The sequence below is a fragment of the Plenodomus lingam genome, assembly GCF_022343315.1.
Source record: "Plenodomus lingam strain CAN1 chromosome Unknown scaffold_20, whole genome shotgun sequence".
In the NCBI taxonomy this organism is placed as follows: Eukaryota; Fungi; Ascomycota; class Dothideomycetes; order Pleosporales; family Leptosphaeriaceae; genus Plenodomus; species Plenodomus lingam.
Window position 1 is genome coordinate 1,798,182 of NW_027093974.1, and position 17,961 is coordinate 1,816,142.

At 50.4% G+C, this 17,961-nt stretch overlaps 7 protein-coding genes across 7 annotated transcripts; 5 read left to right on the plus strand and 2 right to left on the minus strand.

Annotated features, from left to right (window-relative positions):
- Nucleotides 1-1,911: 1,911 nt before the first annotated feature.
- IAQ61_011602 (uncharacterized protein) lies at nt 1,912-2,847 on the plus strand (the record flags this gene model as incomplete). Its single annotated transcript, XM_003844126.2, has 1 exon — nt 1,912-2,847. One exon carries the CDS (start codon nt 1,912-1,914, stop codon nt 2,845-2,847), a length of 936 nt encoding a protein of 311 aa, XP_003844174.2.
- Nucleotides 2,848-2,883: 36 nt separating this feature from the next.
- On the plus strand, nt 2,884-3,504 carry IAQ61_011603 (uncharacterized protein; the record flags this gene model as incomplete). The annotated part of the gene is made up of 2 exons (XM_066099269.1): nt 2,884-2,953; nt 3,335-3,504. The coding sequence occupies 2 exons, from the start codon at nt 2,884-2,886 to the stop codon at nt 3,502-3,504; spliced, it is 240 nt and encodes a 79-aa protein (XP_065950788.1).
- A 663-nt stretch (nt 3,505-4,167) lies between these two features.
- On the plus strand, nt 4,168-4,899 carry IAQ61_011604 (uncharacterized protein; the record flags this gene model as incomplete). Its single annotated transcript, XM_066099270.1, has 2 exons — nt 4,168-4,274; nt 4,689-4,899. 2 exons carry the CDS (start codon nt 4,168-4,170, stop codon nt 4,897-4,899), a joined length of 318 nt encoding a protein of 105 aa, XP_065950789.1.
- A 2,882-nt stretch (nt 4,900-7,781) lies between these two features.
- IAQ61_011605 (uncharacterized protein) lies at nt 7,782-9,428 on the plus strand. Its single transcript, XM_003844130.2, has 2 exons — nt 7,782-8,478; nt 8,538-9,428. The coding sequence occupies exons 1-2, from the start codon at nt 7,881-7,883 to the stop codon at nt 9,278-9,280; spliced, it is 1,341 nt and encodes a 446-aa protein (XP_003844178.1). The 5' UTR covers nt 7,782-7,880; the 3' UTR covers nt 9,281-9,428.
- A 310-nt stretch (nt 9,429-9,738) lies between these two features.
- IAQ61_011606 (uncharacterized protein) lies at nt 9,739-11,335 on the minus strand. The gene is made up of 3 exons (XM_003844131.2): nt 10,900-11,335; nt 10,597-10,834; nt 9,739-10,544 (listed from the first exon to the last, which is right to left on the minus strand). The coding sequence occupies exons 1-3, from the start codon at nt 11,039-11,041 to the stop codon at nt 10,058-10,060; spliced, it is 867 nt and encodes a 288-aa protein (XP_003844179.1). The 5' UTR covers nt 11,042-11,335; the 3' UTR covers nt 9,739-10,057.
- A 1,696-nt stretch (nt 11,336-13,031) lies between these two features.
- Nucleotides 13,032-17,250, minus strand: IAQ61_011607 (uncharacterized protein; the record flags this gene model as incomplete). The annotated part of the gene is made up of 3 exons (XM_003844132.2): nt 13,032-16,422; nt 16,661-16,748; nt 16,899-17,250. 3 exons carry the CDS (start codon nt 17,248-17,250, stop codon nt 13,032-13,034), a joined length of 3,831 nt encoding a protein of 1,276 aa, XP_003844180.2.
- A 130-nt stretch (nt 17,251-17,380) lies between these two features.
- Nucleotides 17,381-17,824, plus strand: IAQ61_011608 (uncharacterized protein; the record flags this gene model as incomplete). Its single annotated transcript, XM_066099271.1, has 1 exon — nt 17,381-17,824. One exon carries the CDS (start codon nt 17,381-17,383, stop codon nt 17,822-17,824), a length of 444 nt encoding a protein of 147 aa, XP_065950790.1.
- Nucleotides 17,825-17,961: the final 137 nt, after the last annotated feature.

The following is a 17,961-nucleotide window of genomic DNA, read 5'->3' on the forward strand; positions in this document are numbered from 1 at the left end:
CTTTTGAAATTCCGATTTGAGAAGATAGTGAACGAATTTGTTCAAAGTCATTTCCCCTGATCGGCGTCAAAGTCCAGACATTAGGGCTACTCCACCAATGACAGATGCGCACGGGCAATGCGCCCTATTCAGGCCAAAGAACATGCCAGCCTCATTTCGCTTGTGGGTTAAGCTTAAGGGCGTTCATTAGGAGTGACCAAATCGCGTTTAACGTGGGAGCTGGCACAAGAATAGGATCGACTTGCTATCCTATGGCATGCAGGAATACGTGGCTCAATTGGATGGATTTTGAGAGAGTGTCGCCGAATCCGCAGAGGCAGGTCTGGATGAAAGCAGGAGGACGGGACGTGTAATTAGCCTAACTGATTAGGAGGCGGTGAGTGTGCTTGTTGAATTCATTTGTGATGCATGCATGCATGCTAGGTGGTGCCATGTGTGTCCTTGGTTTGTTGCGGTCTGCCCTCGCCTGTGATGTTCGCTGCTAGACGTGGCAGTGTTGAAAGAGGTGAGGAGGGGGGCACCTTACAGTTGCAGGCCATAAGGTAGCATAGTGACGACATGGGAGATGTCGCGATGTGGACTCGTACTCCATGTACACGCAATCATCCTGATGAAAGCTCAAGCCGAAATGAAGCTCGACAGTGACAAGCCTCGCGGGAACGATGAAAGGGGAATGGGGTGTTCCGCATTGGACGCCCGATGCTTAATCTCCACCTCGGCAGAGACGGCCTTGGCGTAGACTTATCGATTATTCGAGGCCAGCGCGTATCGCGTAAGATGGTATTGTCCATGGAGAAAGGCTTGTGGATGTGCATCAGCGCCAAACGATACGAGCAACTGGAAAGTCCATCATGACGTCGGCCGTCCGTGGATTGCGATTGCGAATAGTTTGGGAAGGGGGGTGGTCGAAGGGCGTTGTTCTGGTTCAGGGTGATGGGGGACATCACGTGAAAGAACAGGCTGACTGGACCAGGACCGATCGAAACATTCACCGACCAACCACACCCCCCCCCCCCCTGGCGACTCTGCGACGACGACACACCCTTGGCCGCCCGCTCGCCTGACCGGGATGATGATCTCCAGGCATGTTTGGCTGCCATCCATGCCGTCGTCCTAGATATGGAATGTTGTGGAGAAAGATGCAGGATGCAGTTCTCAACGGCGGGCTTGATCAGGAGCAGCCCCTGAGCGATTCCAAGATGTCCAAGGATGCGCCATTGCGGTGCGCCTGGGGAGGACGCGACGCAAGCGCATCTTTGGTCCAGCGCCTCGCGCCGCCAGCCACTATGGATGGACGCCACCATCCAATCTGTATCGCGATGAGATGGAGGTAGTGGTTCTGAAAATGCACTATGGATCCGCCGGGCTGGGGGGGAAGCGGCCAGGCTGTCGTGTGCTGCCATGAAGAGAGGCTCGACTCAAGAGACGACGGGCGGTGATTAATGCAACACGAGCGGCCACAATGGCTAATCACAGCCAACCTGCCCGTCTCGCTCTAGCAACAAGCAACACAACAGGCAAGACAGCAAGCATGAGTGGCGGGCCCGGCGGTAGGACCACTTGGTTCCTGCATTAGTCTAGACGTCCGCCAGCCCACTCGCATCGACCGAGTGCTCGCCTACCCCCCTGCTGGCCTCCGCTGTATTCCCCCTTTCAAGTGGCCACTGGCTCCCGGCCTGCGCTACCGCTGCCAATCTCCCTCTGGTACATAAGAGAACAACAGCTCGCATCTCTGTTGTTTTCTTCACTTCACAGCCAATCTTTCGAGCTTCAAGTCCTTTGACCCGTCGGTCGTCCACTCTCTTACCAACTAATCACTGTCCTTAATAATATCACTCACGCCAACTGTCAACCACCACCACCCACATTTTCAACCTCACCGTTTCAAGTCAACCAACTAAATCAATCAAAATGCGTTACTCCATCGCCACCGTTGCTGCTTTTGCCAGCCTCGTCGCCGCCGTCCCCCAGTACGGTGCCGTCCCACCCAGCGTTCCCGACTACCCAGCCCAGCCGGTTGAGTCCAAGGTCCCCGACTACCCAGCGTACCCAGTGAACTCTCCTCCTGCTCCGGAGTACCCTGCCCAGTCCGCCAGCAGCTCTACCAAGACTCCTGAGCACCCCGCTCCTACTCCTGAGCACCCTGCCCCTACTCCGGAGTACCCTGCTCAGTCCGCCAGCAGCTCTACCAAGACTCCCGAGCACCCTGCTCCTACTCCCGAGCACCCTGCTCCTACTCCGGAGTACCCTGCTCAGTCCGCCAGCAGCTCTACCAAGACTCCCGAGCACCCTGCTCCTACTCCCGAGCACCCTGCTCCTACTCCGGAGTACCCTGCCCAGTCCGCCAGCAGTTCTACCAAGACTCCCGAGCACCCTGCTCCTACTCCTGGCAAGCCTGACTATCCCGTCAACTCTCCTCCCGCTCCTGAGCAGACCGCCTCTACTCCCGGCAAGCCTGAGTACCCTGTCAACACTCCCCAGGTGCCCGTCGCCACCGAGTCTTGCGCCAGCTCCACCACCATCACAGTCACCCTTCCCTACCCCTCTGGAACTCCTTCCGTCCCCTACAACGTTGGCCCCAAGCCTTCCGCTCCTGGCCACCCAGGTGTTCCCGGTGTGCCTGGCGTGCCTTCCGGTGGTGCTCCTTACCCCGTCCCATCCGTCACCGGTTCCGTTCCCCAGCCTCCTGCAGGTACTGGTGTTCCCCCTGCTGGCACTGGTTACCCTACCAAGACCGGTGGCTACTCCAAGCCTTCCGTCCCTGCTGAGTTCACTGGTGCTGCCTCTTCGCTCAACGTTGGTGGCTTCGTTGCTGGTGTCGGTGCTTTCGCTGCTTTCTTCTTGTAAAAGTCATCTTCAATTGAGCACTCCTACGGGATTGCTATGACTTTACACGATCATTGCATTGAAGAGTGGTCTTCTCTTCCAGTAGATATCCTTGGTGTCGGAGAGGGTACTTGTAATTATTTGGGGTGTGTAGTGGAATCAACTTGAAAATCATACTCTTGCCAATCATGCTTGTGATGTGACTTTGTATGCCTACTATCCATGCCTTCTCTTTTGCAGATCTGCTGTTCTAAACGACATTTTTGTCTGACAATTACACATTCATACATTCGCCTGTTTATTGGACTATATCACCGACGTCAAAACGAATAGCGACGCTCAACCCCAGAAATCTTTGTCATCTATTCCCCCTTGCATTTGTGCCCCAAAAAAGGAATACGAGCAGCGGGTAACACGCGCCCTTGCCTCAGTGCCGCGTGATGCAGATCTAAGTCTTACGAGCATATTCCAACGACTGGTATCTTGGACACCCATGCGTGCAGTACAGAAACCAGAACCCATAATCATTCCCAACCAACAATGCCGCATACCACAACATCTCAACCATTAGATATGAGCTCTTTGCGTCCTTTGCTCGACAGTGTCACGGGAGATCCGTTCACAGACTCTAAGCAAGACATCCCATACGGTCACAACAGCCATCCTACATCTCCATAGTCTCACAACGTTGTCCAACGCATGGTCTCAGACACCGCGGAAAAAAAATACCACCAAAGGTCTCGCTGCTAGGGCATCGCGGCCCGTCAACGTGGTGGTGGCGGTGGAGGTGGTGTGGGGTTCGAGGGAAACAAAACTATGCAAGGGAGCGAGCGCTGCACTGCCAGTGGAGCATCCGTCCTGTTGCTTTTTTGCACGGCAAGCCAATGCCACGCGGCATTCTACAGATGTCTAGTCAAAAATTTGCGGAGCAAGGATGCGCAATTGTGGGCCTACTATTACGTATGTATCCAGTGAATGCTACTTACTGTGCGTAGTTCATATAATACCTGCTAATTAGTCGCTCTACACATGGTACATCCAATCTAGACATATGTACGGTACATGCCCTAACATACTCTTTGTCGTGTGGGGCAGATCACTAATTTCCCAACATGCACCGCAATAACCTTTTCGGCGCCGTTCCCAATTGCAATTCTCTGGCTCATCCAGGGGGGAGGGGTTTTTGCTGCTCCCTGTTCCCGGCCTTGTTAACCAGTGGGATGTGTACAAATCATCTCGCCTCTCGGTGTTTCATCCAGTGGTCCCTTTGGTTCGCGCGCAAACCCGAGTTTTTGGCCTAGAGCATCCCTTGCGCACGTGGCATGGTGTTGTTTCAGAAGTATGACGCGACGCTTATTGCGCCGCTTACCAGAGATTGGTGGTGCCTTAGTTTCTGCGTATGGTAGGTCTGGCATGCCACGTTCCCTTTTCCCCTCTAGCACCAGACTGTGAGATCCAGGGATCGGTTGGGAGATGGGTGGGGTCTAGGTATGATTCTAGGGTATTAATGTCGCTAGGCACTGCCTACAACAGCCCGGTTTTTGATCATGACGGGATTGACTGGCACAGTCATGGTCTGCTTTAGTTCTACGCGTAAGCAGCTCATCTGTGGTCAATAAAGCCACAGGAAATATGTGCGAAATGGTCGGAGCAAGTCTCGGCGGCGATTGAGTACCGGTATTGGGTTTGGGAAAGGGAACAAGACTTGGTAGCCGCATCGGGCGTGCAAAAGGGCATCAGTCAGGTGGGGAGGTTGAAGCTTAGGTACGGTATCTGCTATTTGTCACGGGTACACATTTGATACGAATTTCATCTTTGACAAAGGTATTACCTTCTATTCGAATTTGGTTACCTACTTTGAGGCTCAAAGTGTACCGGTACGATCACGAAAGTACGCCGAGCTACGGTTATACTTCGCTCGGATGGATGCCGGAAAAGGTTCGGGCGTTCATATCCAACCCTTCCAGTGATGAAACCGAAGACGCGAAACGAACACCGTCAAGTTCACCACATGGAGGGAATGCTTGTCAGTCTTCGACTTTTCCAATATCTTCCGGTTTCTCCATCTTGTAGTCTTTGGCCGCTAGCGGCCGGTTTACTTTACAGATAAAGATAGCATTGTCGGTGCTCCTGCGGGCGAAATAAAATATAACATGCAGCCATATCCTGTGTCAAATTCACCGACTTGACCGCATAGGCCAGAACAAGGGCAACGGTGCTATTAAGATCAATTAAAGTCTGGAATCATTTCGATATCAGGGACGTCGTTGCCCTCAAGCCGTTGTCGTAAAAGTTTCCATGAGAATATGATCCGAGTGAGGCAAATTAGCAACGTGGTGGATAGCAAGGTTCTGCAGGGAGGTAAGACACTGTGTCACGTAATTCCTTCACAATTCTATCCAGTGCGGTCCTAGATCAATTTCTCGACAAGAGATGGTATATCTGCTCCTTTAGGAACTCCTGTATATAACATCATATTACCATACTTTATATTACAAAGTTCTGTCATATCAATTCAACCTGAATCCGCTCAGACACCAGATTAAATATCGTAAGATCTAAAACTTGACATCGCACAATCCGTGTGTAAGGAATCTAATCAATAGATCCAGGTTCATGACCGTGATGCTCAACTGTTCCAGCAATGTAGGCTGTTTCTACCATGCTTTGCACTCCAATACGTCAAATGTAGGACTTGACCGTCCAAGAGTATACATCAGAAATATAACAATCACATATGCTCACGAGTCTCAGCTCCTATGAAAACGCAGCAACGACCGGTGCATGGAGGCGGAAAGCACTAACTACTAAAATCATACACCTTTCCATCTTTGGACGATAACTGAAGAGGCCCCCAGTCTCGTCCATAGGACGTTTATGAGGCAGCGCATCGCAGCATTTTGCTAACACGTCGTAATAATTCACCATTATTCTCTTTGACTCGCGCACATGGCGTCATAACAAGGTTCAACTTGTTCACCATCGTGTTCAGCAAGAAGAATAACCGAAGTGATAAGAAGGATAAAGCTGCGAATCTTGAATTTTAAGTTCATCAGGGAAGCAAAAAATTGTGGAAGGTTTGAGGTCCTGGCACCGAATAGGTGGTCGGTTTCAAAAGGGAACTTCAACCGAAAAGGCTTGCAGACGGTGATGTAGTGCTTGTGCCCTCTAGTTTAGATATACTTCGTTCGTTTTCTATGAAACATACAAGATCTTAAAGGTATATAGGCTAGTCAGATCCATAGCAAGCCAGAATACTAATCTTTGGACTCATGTTTAGACTCAGACAGTGGAGATCAAGGAAGCTAGCGACAGATGAGAGGTTACCTTGAGTGAGGGAGAGTGAGTGAGGAAGAAAGCATCATTCTTTTTGTGGGCTTTTGAAGAGAAGAAACTAGGAGGAGGAACATGTTTCGACGAGAACAGCTAGGCCATCTTGCAAAGGATATTGCCATAAAAGTGGTGTTGGGTTTGACTAGGCTTGTTGAGATCGCGGTATTAGAACGATAGTCGTCTGCTTACGATAGAACATGTACCGGTACCGTACTACCAGCTGGTCATGTGAGCTCTAACGTCATAATTCCACAGATTTGACCCATTCAGCAGACCGATCACGCAATCCGTGCCTGCAACATGTTGAAAGAAGCGGAAATAAATAGCACACACGCAGAAACTTGTTCAATGGGTACAAAACACGGCGCGCAACATGTCAAAATTCTAAGGATTGGTTGAGTATTTTATGCGAAAGGTAGGTACCTACGGTACGTGGAAGCTTAAGAGGAGTCAGTTAGCGTGCAACTTCCGGACCACGTTATCTGCTACCACGTTCAAAAAGCCCTATGATGCGAGCACTTGCACTTCATACATCTTACAGTGCCATAGAACACACCCTTACGTCGCTTATCTCTTCTATGACGTTGCTGCTCCTACATTGGAATTAGGATCTAGGACATTAAACGAAGATCCTATTTTGCAAAAATGGCATCAAACTATCTACGGATACGGTAGATGAAGGGTAAACATAAGTTACCGGAAACGTTACAGCTTACCATTAACAGTGCCTTGATTCTGTTCGTTACAATGGTCTTTGTTCCAATAGCTAAGATAAGCATAGTCTTGGATGCATGAGCTGGCTCTCTATGATACCGGTAGGTAGGAGAGTTGTGTATTGATTGCATACACCTTGGCCGCCACAGGATCTCCAAACCTTGGAAACATTACTACTTTGTGCATCATACAAAGTTATGTACAATGCCCAGACAGGACTGCGCGGCTACAACCCGTGGGCTATACCTAATTAGGAAGGAAGAGAATATACACCCTATCGCAACGAGGACAATCAGGACATCACTCTCCATACTGTTTGCAGCAGCAGTACCCCACCATGGTTCATGAGGGTGCAATCAAAGCAAACTATAGTTTTTTATCAACTTCTGAGAAAAACCTAGAACCTCTTTGAACCCTAAAGACAATCGTCTTGACACACCAAAACTCTCCGGAACGTTGCGGTAACGCTACTAGTAAGTATCCTTGACAGGTTATGAATCGTTGGTCAATGTTCACAGTTGCAATCACGCATCATTTGAAGTAATTAGCCCTACGAAGATGCGTGAGGGGCAAACAAGCATTCTTTATCATGAGGCTGAGTGTCGTGAACGTGTTCGTTGACTACAATTTACTCGATGTAGTAGGTAATTACGAGTCATCGCAGCGTTGTCTGTTGACTGCATGGACATTGAACATATTATTATGCAGATCAACGACGTCGTATGCTAGCCAAGTAGATGTCCTGGCTATCATGTACGCTCAAACACATCCAGCTGCCTAATTGAGCATCGTTGCCGAGCAATACTACAGAATGGCTGTGCATCTTCCCCTCAACTCTCCAAGACGCGCTGCGGAGTCATGTCCAGTCCAGTCCACGTTATGTCCACATCATCCCGTCCGTCCCCTGCGATATGGTCATGGTAGGGGTATGGTGTACCATATATAACACCCCATCAAGTTCGCCCTTGCTTTTTGGTCACCCTCCCGATATATTCTAGCAAGGTAAGATGCGACTGACAAAACTGGTGCTGTTCGCACCGCTGGTAGCCTCCTCGCCATTCCAGCCTGGCTCGGACGTAAACGCACGAGATGCAGGAGTCAACTACGATGGATATCACGTCTACCGCGTGACTGCATCATCACCGGAAGAGGCTCGCGCTCTCGAGAAAAGGTTCTCTAATTTTCATACCCATCCGATTCGAGACACTTTGTCCATTGCCGTGCCACCGCGGGAAGCTGAATCCTTCAACACGCTAGGCCTGAATGCGCGCCTGGTGAATAGAGATTTGGGTAGGTATATCCGCTCTATTGACAAGCCATCATCATACGAACATACATTACACAAGCGTGGAGAGTTGCCAGACTTGTCCTGGTATGATAACTACCACCCGTATGCCGACCATCTGCAGTACTGGGACGATCTGGTGCGCGCATTCCCGAAGAACTCGGAGAAACTTTCTATTGGCCAGAGTTACGAGAATAGGACGATATATGCGTTTCATCTCTTTGGAGACAAACAAAAGAGTGAAGATGGGAAAGAAACGAGCAAACCCATCATTCTGTGGCATGCGACGATTCACGCGCGAGAGTGGATTTCGACCATGGGTAAGCCAAATGCTACTCACAAGTGTTCTGATGCACATTACTAATACGAGAAAAAAAAGTGATTGAATACCTCGCATACCAACTCATTGATGGCTACAAATCTGGAAACTCCAATGTCACTGCCTGGCTTGACTATTACGATTTCTACATCGTCCCAATTGCCAACCCCGATGGCTTCTTATACACACAAACCAATGACCGACTATGGCGCAAGAACCGCCAGCCTCGCCCAACACTCAACACCACTTGCCTTGGTACTGACGGGAATCGCAACTGGAAGTTTCAATGGGATGCTGAACCACCCGAGGGTGGCTCAACTCCAGATCCTTGTGGCCAGACCTACCGGGGCATCGCACCCGGAGACACGCCCGAGAACCAGGCAGTTGATGGACTTTCGACAAAACTCGCACAGACGGGCCGTGGCATCCGCTCCTTCATAGATTTCCACAGTTATGGTCAAATGATATTAACACCCTACGGCTACACGTGCGATCCACTGCCCGAGACATTGCCTCGCATGCTGGAGGTTGCAGGCGGTACGGCACGCGCCATCGAAGCAGCGAGCACACGAAACAGCACATATCGATTCGGGCCAGGCTGCCAGATTCTGTACTTTTCGACGGGAAACTCGAGAGATCATCAGTTTGCGGTCCACGGTGCTAATCATTCTTGGACCATGGAGTTGAGTCCACAGCTCGAGGGCGGTCCTGGATTCGTGCTGCCTCCAGAGGATATTTGGCCCGTTGTTAAGGAACAGTGGGCTGGGCAGCAGTGGCTTCTTAATGATGTGTGGGATGATTGAGAAAGGCGAGCATGTTGTTACAAAGGGTGCAGAGTTCATGATGGCACACTTCCGTTGGTGAGCGCGTGAATAACGTTGCAATGATATGATATTACGGTCGCCTCCAATGACGTACTGTCTAAATGGTCTTCAAATATCTTGTCATCAATCCCTATTCGTGTCCACAGCTAGCTTCATTTTTTTTGTTATGACCATGGTCGCGTCCAGGATTGTTTGCCCTTCTGCTAATTCATGGAAGCAGTAATCTATCTCTCTAGAGAAAATGCCCATCGAGTACTTGAATCCAAGACCAATGTAAAGAATAGAGCTTTCATTCTCAAAAACAGAGAGTCCAAGCGCTAGACGAGCGAGTGAGAATATGTTGCGCGCATCGTGCGAGAGGTGTTGTGTTATTACATGGCTATACAGTTTAGGACTCTCCTGGCCAGACCTACAACTCGCAATGTTTGGTAGAGTTTCGGCTCTTGTTTTGGACCAAAAAACTCTTTCAGGCAGAAAAAACTTCATACTGTTCATTGTGTCCTAGAAGGTGTACTGAGAGCAGTGATAACAATCTAGATTCATTGTTATAGAACAGATCTGACTTGTGCAATCGTTTTTAACAATTATTTTATGGGTTCAGACATTCAGATAGAAGATGCAGTATCTACTGCATTTCTTGAACAAAGCAACCAATGGCACTCGTGAAGTGTTATGCCCAGTGAATAAATAAAGGTCCGTCTCTCATCGCAGATAAAATCAGTTGATCCATGGCACAGGATTGATTATGTAAGTAGCTTAGCCAACGTGAACTGCCCAAGGTCCAGTACCAGGACAGGAAGCAACGTCTAAAAAGATACCATGGCCCTGACGCAAGTGATCCTTTACCTTGTCGCGCCTCGGAAACGGGTGATTACCATGAGCTTGGCTGCGAGGACAGCCTTTTACAGGACACCAATGCATGGTCTTCATACATTCTTCCGCATGCGCTCCATTGTGATGACGGTAGAAGTCGTAGGGACGATTGTACGTTTTGCAACAGCGGGCTGCGGAGCATTTAATGAGGTATTTGCTCGGAGTAGGGGTACTATAGATAGCAGCGATTGGAGGAGACTTGGTGATATCCTGGAGCGTGGTCACTATTCGAGGGGATGGCTCTGTCATGCCTGCTGCATAGCTCTGCACGCGAGGAGATTGCGGAAACATGATGTCATGGGAGGCTGGTGTAGTGAAGTACCCGTCCATGGCGGCAGCGGGCAAGGAGATCGATGTGAATGACTCACTCCTATTGACCGAGTTAATTCGTCGTTGTGTTAGAGGTCCCTCGGCGTACTTACCCGTCATCCGACGACACATTCCAGTCAGTCGCGCCTCCCTCCTTTGGCGAAAATGAATTCAAAGAATTGTGGCTTTGAGAGGCTCCATTATTGTAGCAAGTGTGAAATGAATGACGAGGCTGTCGAAGGTCTGGGTCCATAAAACCGTGGACCGCGGGTTCAACTGCGTCAAACTGGCTTGCGGCGCAGTTGTGGTTGAGTGGCACATCACTTAGCCACATTCCTTGTTCTGGAAAGGCTATAAGAATCAGTAAGCATCCTAAAAGAGTGGAGTAAAATCGTTCTTCCGAGCCGACAACTGACATTCAGATGTATGATGGGTTTTGCTCCCGACTTGACTGGTATTTTCTTCCCCTTCTGCCTCCGGTTGTGGGCGAACAAGGCCCATCGAGGGAGACGCCGGTGGATATCCGTTTGGGGTTTCAAAGGGGAAGCTTGAATCCATTTTGGAAAATGCAATAGATAATTAAGAATCTTCGATAGAGACGAGTTGCAGATATCCGATATTGCAATCTTTCAGTGTGTGACCTTGGAATCGGGCAGTCGTGCAAGAGCGAACACAGACAGCTGGGACTACGACTATATAACCTGATTCTCGACTGTCAGCCATCATGACAGCTCATAGTAACCATTTGCCCTTCCATGTTCCGATGCCTAAGGGTATCATGAAAGATGGCATTTTGGTGTTTCAATCGGCGATTGAATTGAGTGGCTCGCTTCCATGGCCCTCGCAGTGGCGCGGAGAAGGATTGGCTCTCAGGTGCGGCCCCGTCTCACTCAGCTTGGCATCCTCAGCAATCTTCGCCACTTCAGTTCATCCGAATCGGTCCGACAAGCGCTTTCGGTTTTTACAAAATCCTGGTTATCAATTATTGGCAGCTTCTTTCATATCTCCTCGTAAACGTCATCCGCATGACCACGTGCATGTTGCAGAAGAATGGCAGGAACACAGAGAAGAAAGAGGACACATGTGCACAACAGCAACACATCTAGTCCTAATCCCATGATCGAAGTCCCTCCCGCCGCGACTTATTGATACACATGGACCCAGTTCTGGGTGCCAGTGGATGTTATCTCCCTCAGTATGGGTTACTATACAACGCAAGTGACAAAGCCCTTGTAGCATGGTTTTTAACGAGAGCCCTTCTAACAAACTTCTCGACCGGTCATACCCACACTGCCCACCGCAATCCTAATCACATTCTTACGCCGGAAGGAAAAATGGGACATCAGTGATGGTGCAACGTCCAACCAACAGCATTCTGAGCATGCAAATCTATTAGATTCTGGCTAAAAAGGTCTAATACTGTAATTGAATACTCCTACTATGTAATCGAAGTTACAATCTCAGCCGCAAGTGAAGTATTATGTTTGCTATTGTTTCGTGAGTGTGAACAGTAATATCCCACTTTTTTTTTTGGCGTTGGAGTCACAATCCTGGCCGTGGTATTTCTACCCACACTGCAGCTTGGATATAGTCTAGGCAAAGCGTAGGCAGAATATAGAAAACCATAGAGAGTACATAGCTCATAGATCTTAGAACACAGTCAAGCCACCATCCACCATCCCTCACCTTTCTCGCGCCTCAAATCACTAAGTATCATCACCTCCAAATCCACTCCTTCCAATCTTAAGACTGCACCTATTCCACATCCCGACCTATCCCAACCTATCGCAGCCTATCCCACTACACCATATTAAACAGAACCCCAATTCTAACCCACGGCAGTCTCTAAATCCTTACCAGAAATCCTCCCAGAAATAGCGGCGGCATCAACACGACATGCACAAACCATCAACCTGGCAACACGCGCGTCCCAAGTCTAGACACTTGATAAGAGGAGAAAAAAAAACGCCACCCGCCAAGTCCATCAGTCAATCTTACTGTATGTAAAAGTACAAAGCGCATTATTAAAGCAAGTGACGCGAATTGCCACGAGGTCAAAATCCACACCCTCCCCTTCCTCCCCCTCTGCAAACACTTTCCCTCACCATCACACGCACAACCAACATCACCAAAGCAAACATTGCAAAGCCCCTCAAACTAGTAGAATAATCGCACACTCTTCATTATATTAATCCCATCCATGCCCATACACCACAGCAGCACTACCACCACCACCACCACCACCACCACCACCATTACCAGCAGTCACCAATCTCCCATGACGAGTTGTAGTTTGGAAGAAAAAAAGAACAAAACAACAACAACGCCGGATACATGCAAAATGCCCCTGAATCGAATCGAAACAGCCTCGGGAAAATAGCCGTTCGTCCATGTCAGGGTTCCTGATATCCTAAATCTGCCTTGAGGAAAAAGGATTAGAAAAGATAAGAAAAATAATATAACACCATTCAGAGTAATTTCAATCGGAAATAATCTCTGATATGCAAAGTATCGTTAAATCACCAACCATTAATCTTACTTCTTCCTACTATTCCTTCTCCTCCTTTTTGTCTGTTGCTGCCGTTGCTTTTGCAGGCTCTTTGTCTTTCATGATCATGGCCCGGAATTCTGCATTGCTTTTCGCCTCGCCGTTTGTTGTCGTGGCACCCTTGGGTATGGTCGGACGGCCAAGGCCTGGCCTCCCACCGCGGCCTCGCCCGCCTATTCCACCACCACGCGCAGCCGGTCGATTGACGCGATTTGGCTGCACAAAGCTGTTTCCAGCTTTCCACTCTCCTTTCTGTTTATTAAGTTCCTGCACGGTGCCGATGCGAAGCTTTCGCCCCTCAAATTCCTTGCCCTCGAGTGCAAAACCGGCCTTGCCAGCATCTTCAATAGTGGTAAATTCGATGATGGCACCGCCATGCTGAGGCTCAAGCTTGATCTTCTTGAAGCCGTAGGCTTCAACAAGTGGCCTGATGCGCACGTCTGGTACGGTATCTGGGAGGTTGAGTATGGCGATGGAGCGTTCAGTAAAGGAGGCCGGCTGAGCCTCAGTATCGTTGGTGGTTGTGGTGGTGGTTGCGGTTTGACCAGTGGTGGAACCGCGTGCTTCTGCTGCATTTTCGTTTTCGAGAGTCGACTTGATCTTTGGCTTGGCAGCACCGCGGTCACTAGCGATTTCTACCTTGAGATCAAGTCCCCAGAAGGTCTTTTCGTGCATTTCCGCAACAGCATTGTCTGCGCTTTCTTTCGACTCATAGACGACGTAGCAGTACCCTTTGTTATTACCAGAGGATTTAACAATCGGTACTTTTATTCGCTCAATTTTGCCGAACTTGGAGAAAGCTTCTTCGACATCGCGCTCCTTGACTTTGAAGTTGAGATGCCATATATAGACTTCACGGCCTTCGGATGTGGCTCCGTCACGTTGCTTCTTTGCAGTTGGGTTAGATATCTTCGAAATAAGCTTGAAACCTTCGACGTCAGCTCCATCGAGCTGAGTAGCGGCAACCGCATCCTCTGCCTTGGCGAATTGCACATAACAGAAGCGGCGATGGGTGTCAAACTTGAGCGATGGGAATCTGATGCTCACGACTTCTCCGAATGGCTCGTAGAGCTTTCGTAGGTAAGCTTCATCGGCCTGTGCAGGGTAGTTTGCAACGTAGAGTGTTGTGCTCTGTCCCCGCTCAATCGAAATGCTATGACCTTCGAAACCCTTGGCTTCTTTGGAAAGGGCGTAGTCGGCTTCTTCAGTTGCCTCAAACTCCACAACCGCTGTCACGCTGTCTTTTTCCTCTTTCAAAACTAAATTACGGACGGTGCCAGCATCGGTGAAAAACTGACGTATCCTAGTTTGAGTTGTGCCGGGAGGTAGTTTGCGAACGATGACAGTGGTGTGTTCACGGTCCCTCTTTGGCCCAATAGACGGGGCTTCTGATGGAGCTTCGCTTGCTACCCTGGCTGGGCCGTTGACCACCGCACCGTGTGTCACGGGAAGGTCAGCACGTTTGGTCTTCTTTACAGTTGCATCGTCATTCCCATCTTCTCTCTTACGCTTACTCGAGCCGTCAGCGGCCTGGCTTCCTGGCGTCTCCTGCTGGACGGTGGCCATGGTGGCTGCCGCTGCACGTTCCTTCTCCCGTCGAATGGACACAGCTCTCTCGGCCCGCCTACGCTCAATGGCAGCGCTACGGACCTTTAGAACAGACTCATGTTGTTCGCAATGGTTCATGTACATTTCGATAAGGTTTTCGGGATAGTCGATCGTTTGTAAGCGTTTCATGGCTTGCTCGAGAACTGCGGTGGCGTACGCAGGCGTTAGGAGCGGCTGACCGACGTTACGGTCATTTCTGGTAGCATGTTGAGGCCAGAATACCATTTCAAAGATGTACCATCGGTACCAGAAGTCGTATGAGTCTGCCTGTGACTTCACCAGGGACTCCCATATATTACGTGCCTCTTCGACATTACCACGCTGAAGCCAGAACCTTATGTGTATCCGCTCAAGACGGTATCGTGGATCGTACCAATCTCTTCCATGCTTCTTCATGCCAACCTCCTTCACAAACTCGAGTGCGGAGCGAATGCCAACCTCGGCGACGTCGATGTCGTCCTCCGTAGCTCTGGGATCATCAAAAGCTCTTCGCCGTAGGTAGCCGCACCAAGCAAGCTGTACGGAGATGAGCTCGTCGAGTGCGGTATGCTCGAGAAGTCCTGATCCAGTTGCTGTGTGTTTGACGCGCTCCAGGTCTTCGAATGCCTTGTTCTCCAGCTCCAATGTAAGGAGTCGATGCGACCACAGTGATCCAGACCAGGGACAATGCCGAGTTGCTCGTTCTAGAACATTGAGAAGGTCGACTGATGGATTGTTCTGCCAGATGAGAAACTCAACGTGATCTTCCCAAATCGCCGGATCGACAGGGAAACGAAGCGTAGCCCGTTCATATAGAGCGTTTACGAGATGAAAACTGTAGACACCCATGGTCTTTTTTTCCCATTTGAGATAGCGGGTCATAGCGGTGTATTCGGCTTCTTGGTCGCCGGCTTGTATTGCTTGAAGCAGCTTGAACTCATACTCTTCGCGATGGGCATACTGTTCTTTGATATGTGTATTCTTTTGCACCGCTTGCTCCATGACCTCTTCGTAGTGGCTCTGATTGTAGCGCGAGTTGAAGGATGAGTACCTGGACAGGGTGTTTGCCCATGTCGCGTGAGGTTGACCTAGGCGCTCGTTGTAGATCGCCGCTACCCTCACTGCCTTTTCTTGGCTGAAACCGCCGCGTTCAAGGTCCTCTTCTAGTACCTGCAAATAGCGATCCCATACCAAATTGCTCTCCTGCAAGTTGTACTTGACTCTGTCCGCGCCCTGCTGTAGCGCATCGAGAAGGAGTTGCGGGCTGAACAGTTCCCGGCCAATGAGCCTCTCTTCTTCTGGCCATTGTTCTGGGGGCACTTGATCCCACGAGCAGGCGACCAGATAGCTTACATACTCTCCGTAGGCAGCCCACAGTTTTGCGCTATAGGGTTCATCTAGCGTTGCTTGTTTGTGCAATTCGAGCACGCCCATGCGTTCTTCTACGTTGCGCGCAAGAGTCTTCTCATCATTGAGTCGATAGTGCCACAAAATCTCGCCCAGTGGGTACTTGTCAGACATGGTCTTGTAAGCATCGCGCAGGGTATGGACGAGCTCGTAGGAATTGGGGTCTGCGTCCAGACTTTCGAGGTGGTTCTGCAGGCCTTGGTGGAGAATGGTGACAAGCGAGACATGGCTGTAGTAATCAAATGGATTCTCAACCAGAGTTTTATCTAGCTGGATGAGCCAATCGATGTGTTGCTGATCGAGTGAGCGTGTAATGAAGCTGCGCGGTCTGGGAGATGCTTCCGACATCATGCTTGCAACCGAGTCGCCAGAGATGTGTTGGCCGAGATGTTGGAGACTGCGATGGCGGTTAGTGCTTGGGGTTGTGAAATGCTTGTTTGCTTTAGGACCATCTGTCGTCAAACTGGCAGGAGCGACCCCGTGACCACGGGCAACCGCGACGCACCGCCTGCCGCGACCGACCTCATCTGAAAACCAAAAATAGTCGGCCTGTATTTTGGAAAACGAAAAAGACGGGAATTGCACATGGAGTTGCAGATACAACAAACACATTAGACATGGAAGCTGGAACTTACGTTACCGGTCTTTGCTGAACCGCAGGAACCTGTCGCACAGCCTGTTGTGATTGTTGCTGCTGTTGCTGCTGTTGCATGCTTGCAAGATCTGGGACCTGGTTAGTAGTCACGCCGCAAGTCTCATGGAACACTGTCGCATTGCTTCCGCATATGGTACACATGCCAGAGAGAGGGCCAGCATCGTTGCGAGCGCCCCGCCCGATCCTGCTTTCCAATGTCTGTGTTTGCTGGTACCTACCTGCTAGTGTGTCCATGCCGGGTGTCGACGCCTGACGGTAGACGTGCTGTGGAGGCGTCATGCGCGCATCGTGTGATGGGGTAACGGGCTGTGGTGTGCCCATGGCGCAGTGCATCGTTCTTGCGCCATTCGTGATATGCGCAAAGCCCGGCGAGGGCATCTGCTGGAGAGTCGGATGTGGTTGTGGCGAAGAGGTGATTTGCTGGCTGAGTCCTGAGGGGGTTCGCGAGGGCATCTGACGTATGTTGCGCTTGCTAGGCGACTGCAGTACCGATGGCGAGGGCATGGCGGACTGTGGAGCAGGCGTGCCTGCAGGCGAATCTGACGGCGATAGCAGCGAGTTGATGTCCATGATGGCGGTTGAGATGATGGATTTTTTGAAAAAAAATTAAAAAATTGGTACAGGCGCAGGCTCGACACGCTCTCGTGCGATTACTGGATGCGCGCCAGAGATGTACAATACCTCAGCTCAGTAGTGTACAATGGACGACTCTGGTTACAGATGTGAGCGCAAAGTGCGAGGAATACAATGCCGCGATGGCGTCGAAACTGGCGGCATGGGACGGTACGGGCGGGGCGCCGCAGCAGTCAAAGGTGCGCAAGCGCGAGACGGAGGACAGTCTAATGAGTGTGATGGAGGCGACGGAGCCTTTGCGCCGGTAAGTCGTGGTGGAGAGATGGCTCTGGCACGGGCGTCTGGACTGTTCGGTGATGAGAAGAAAAGGTTCACCACGATCAGAGCTCGGGTTGAACTAGGCAGGCACACGGCGGAAGCAAGTCTGGGCAGAGATGCAGGCGGCTGGACAAGCTCCAGATGGAGATTGGAGATTGGAGATTGGAGATTGGGGAGGGGGGGGGGAGCGGGAGGGGAGGAGAGGGGAATGCGGGTGGCTGCTTCAGGAAATGCCGTCTGCAGGGAGGGCTGAGGCTGCACCACAGGGCTCAGGTGCTTACTACGTGTTGTATGATATTAGGAGGGGGGGGGGGGGGATTATGATGGTGGGAATGATATCGTCTTGCAGCAGGGCCAGGACGACTGGAGGAGGGGAGGGGAGGGGGGAAA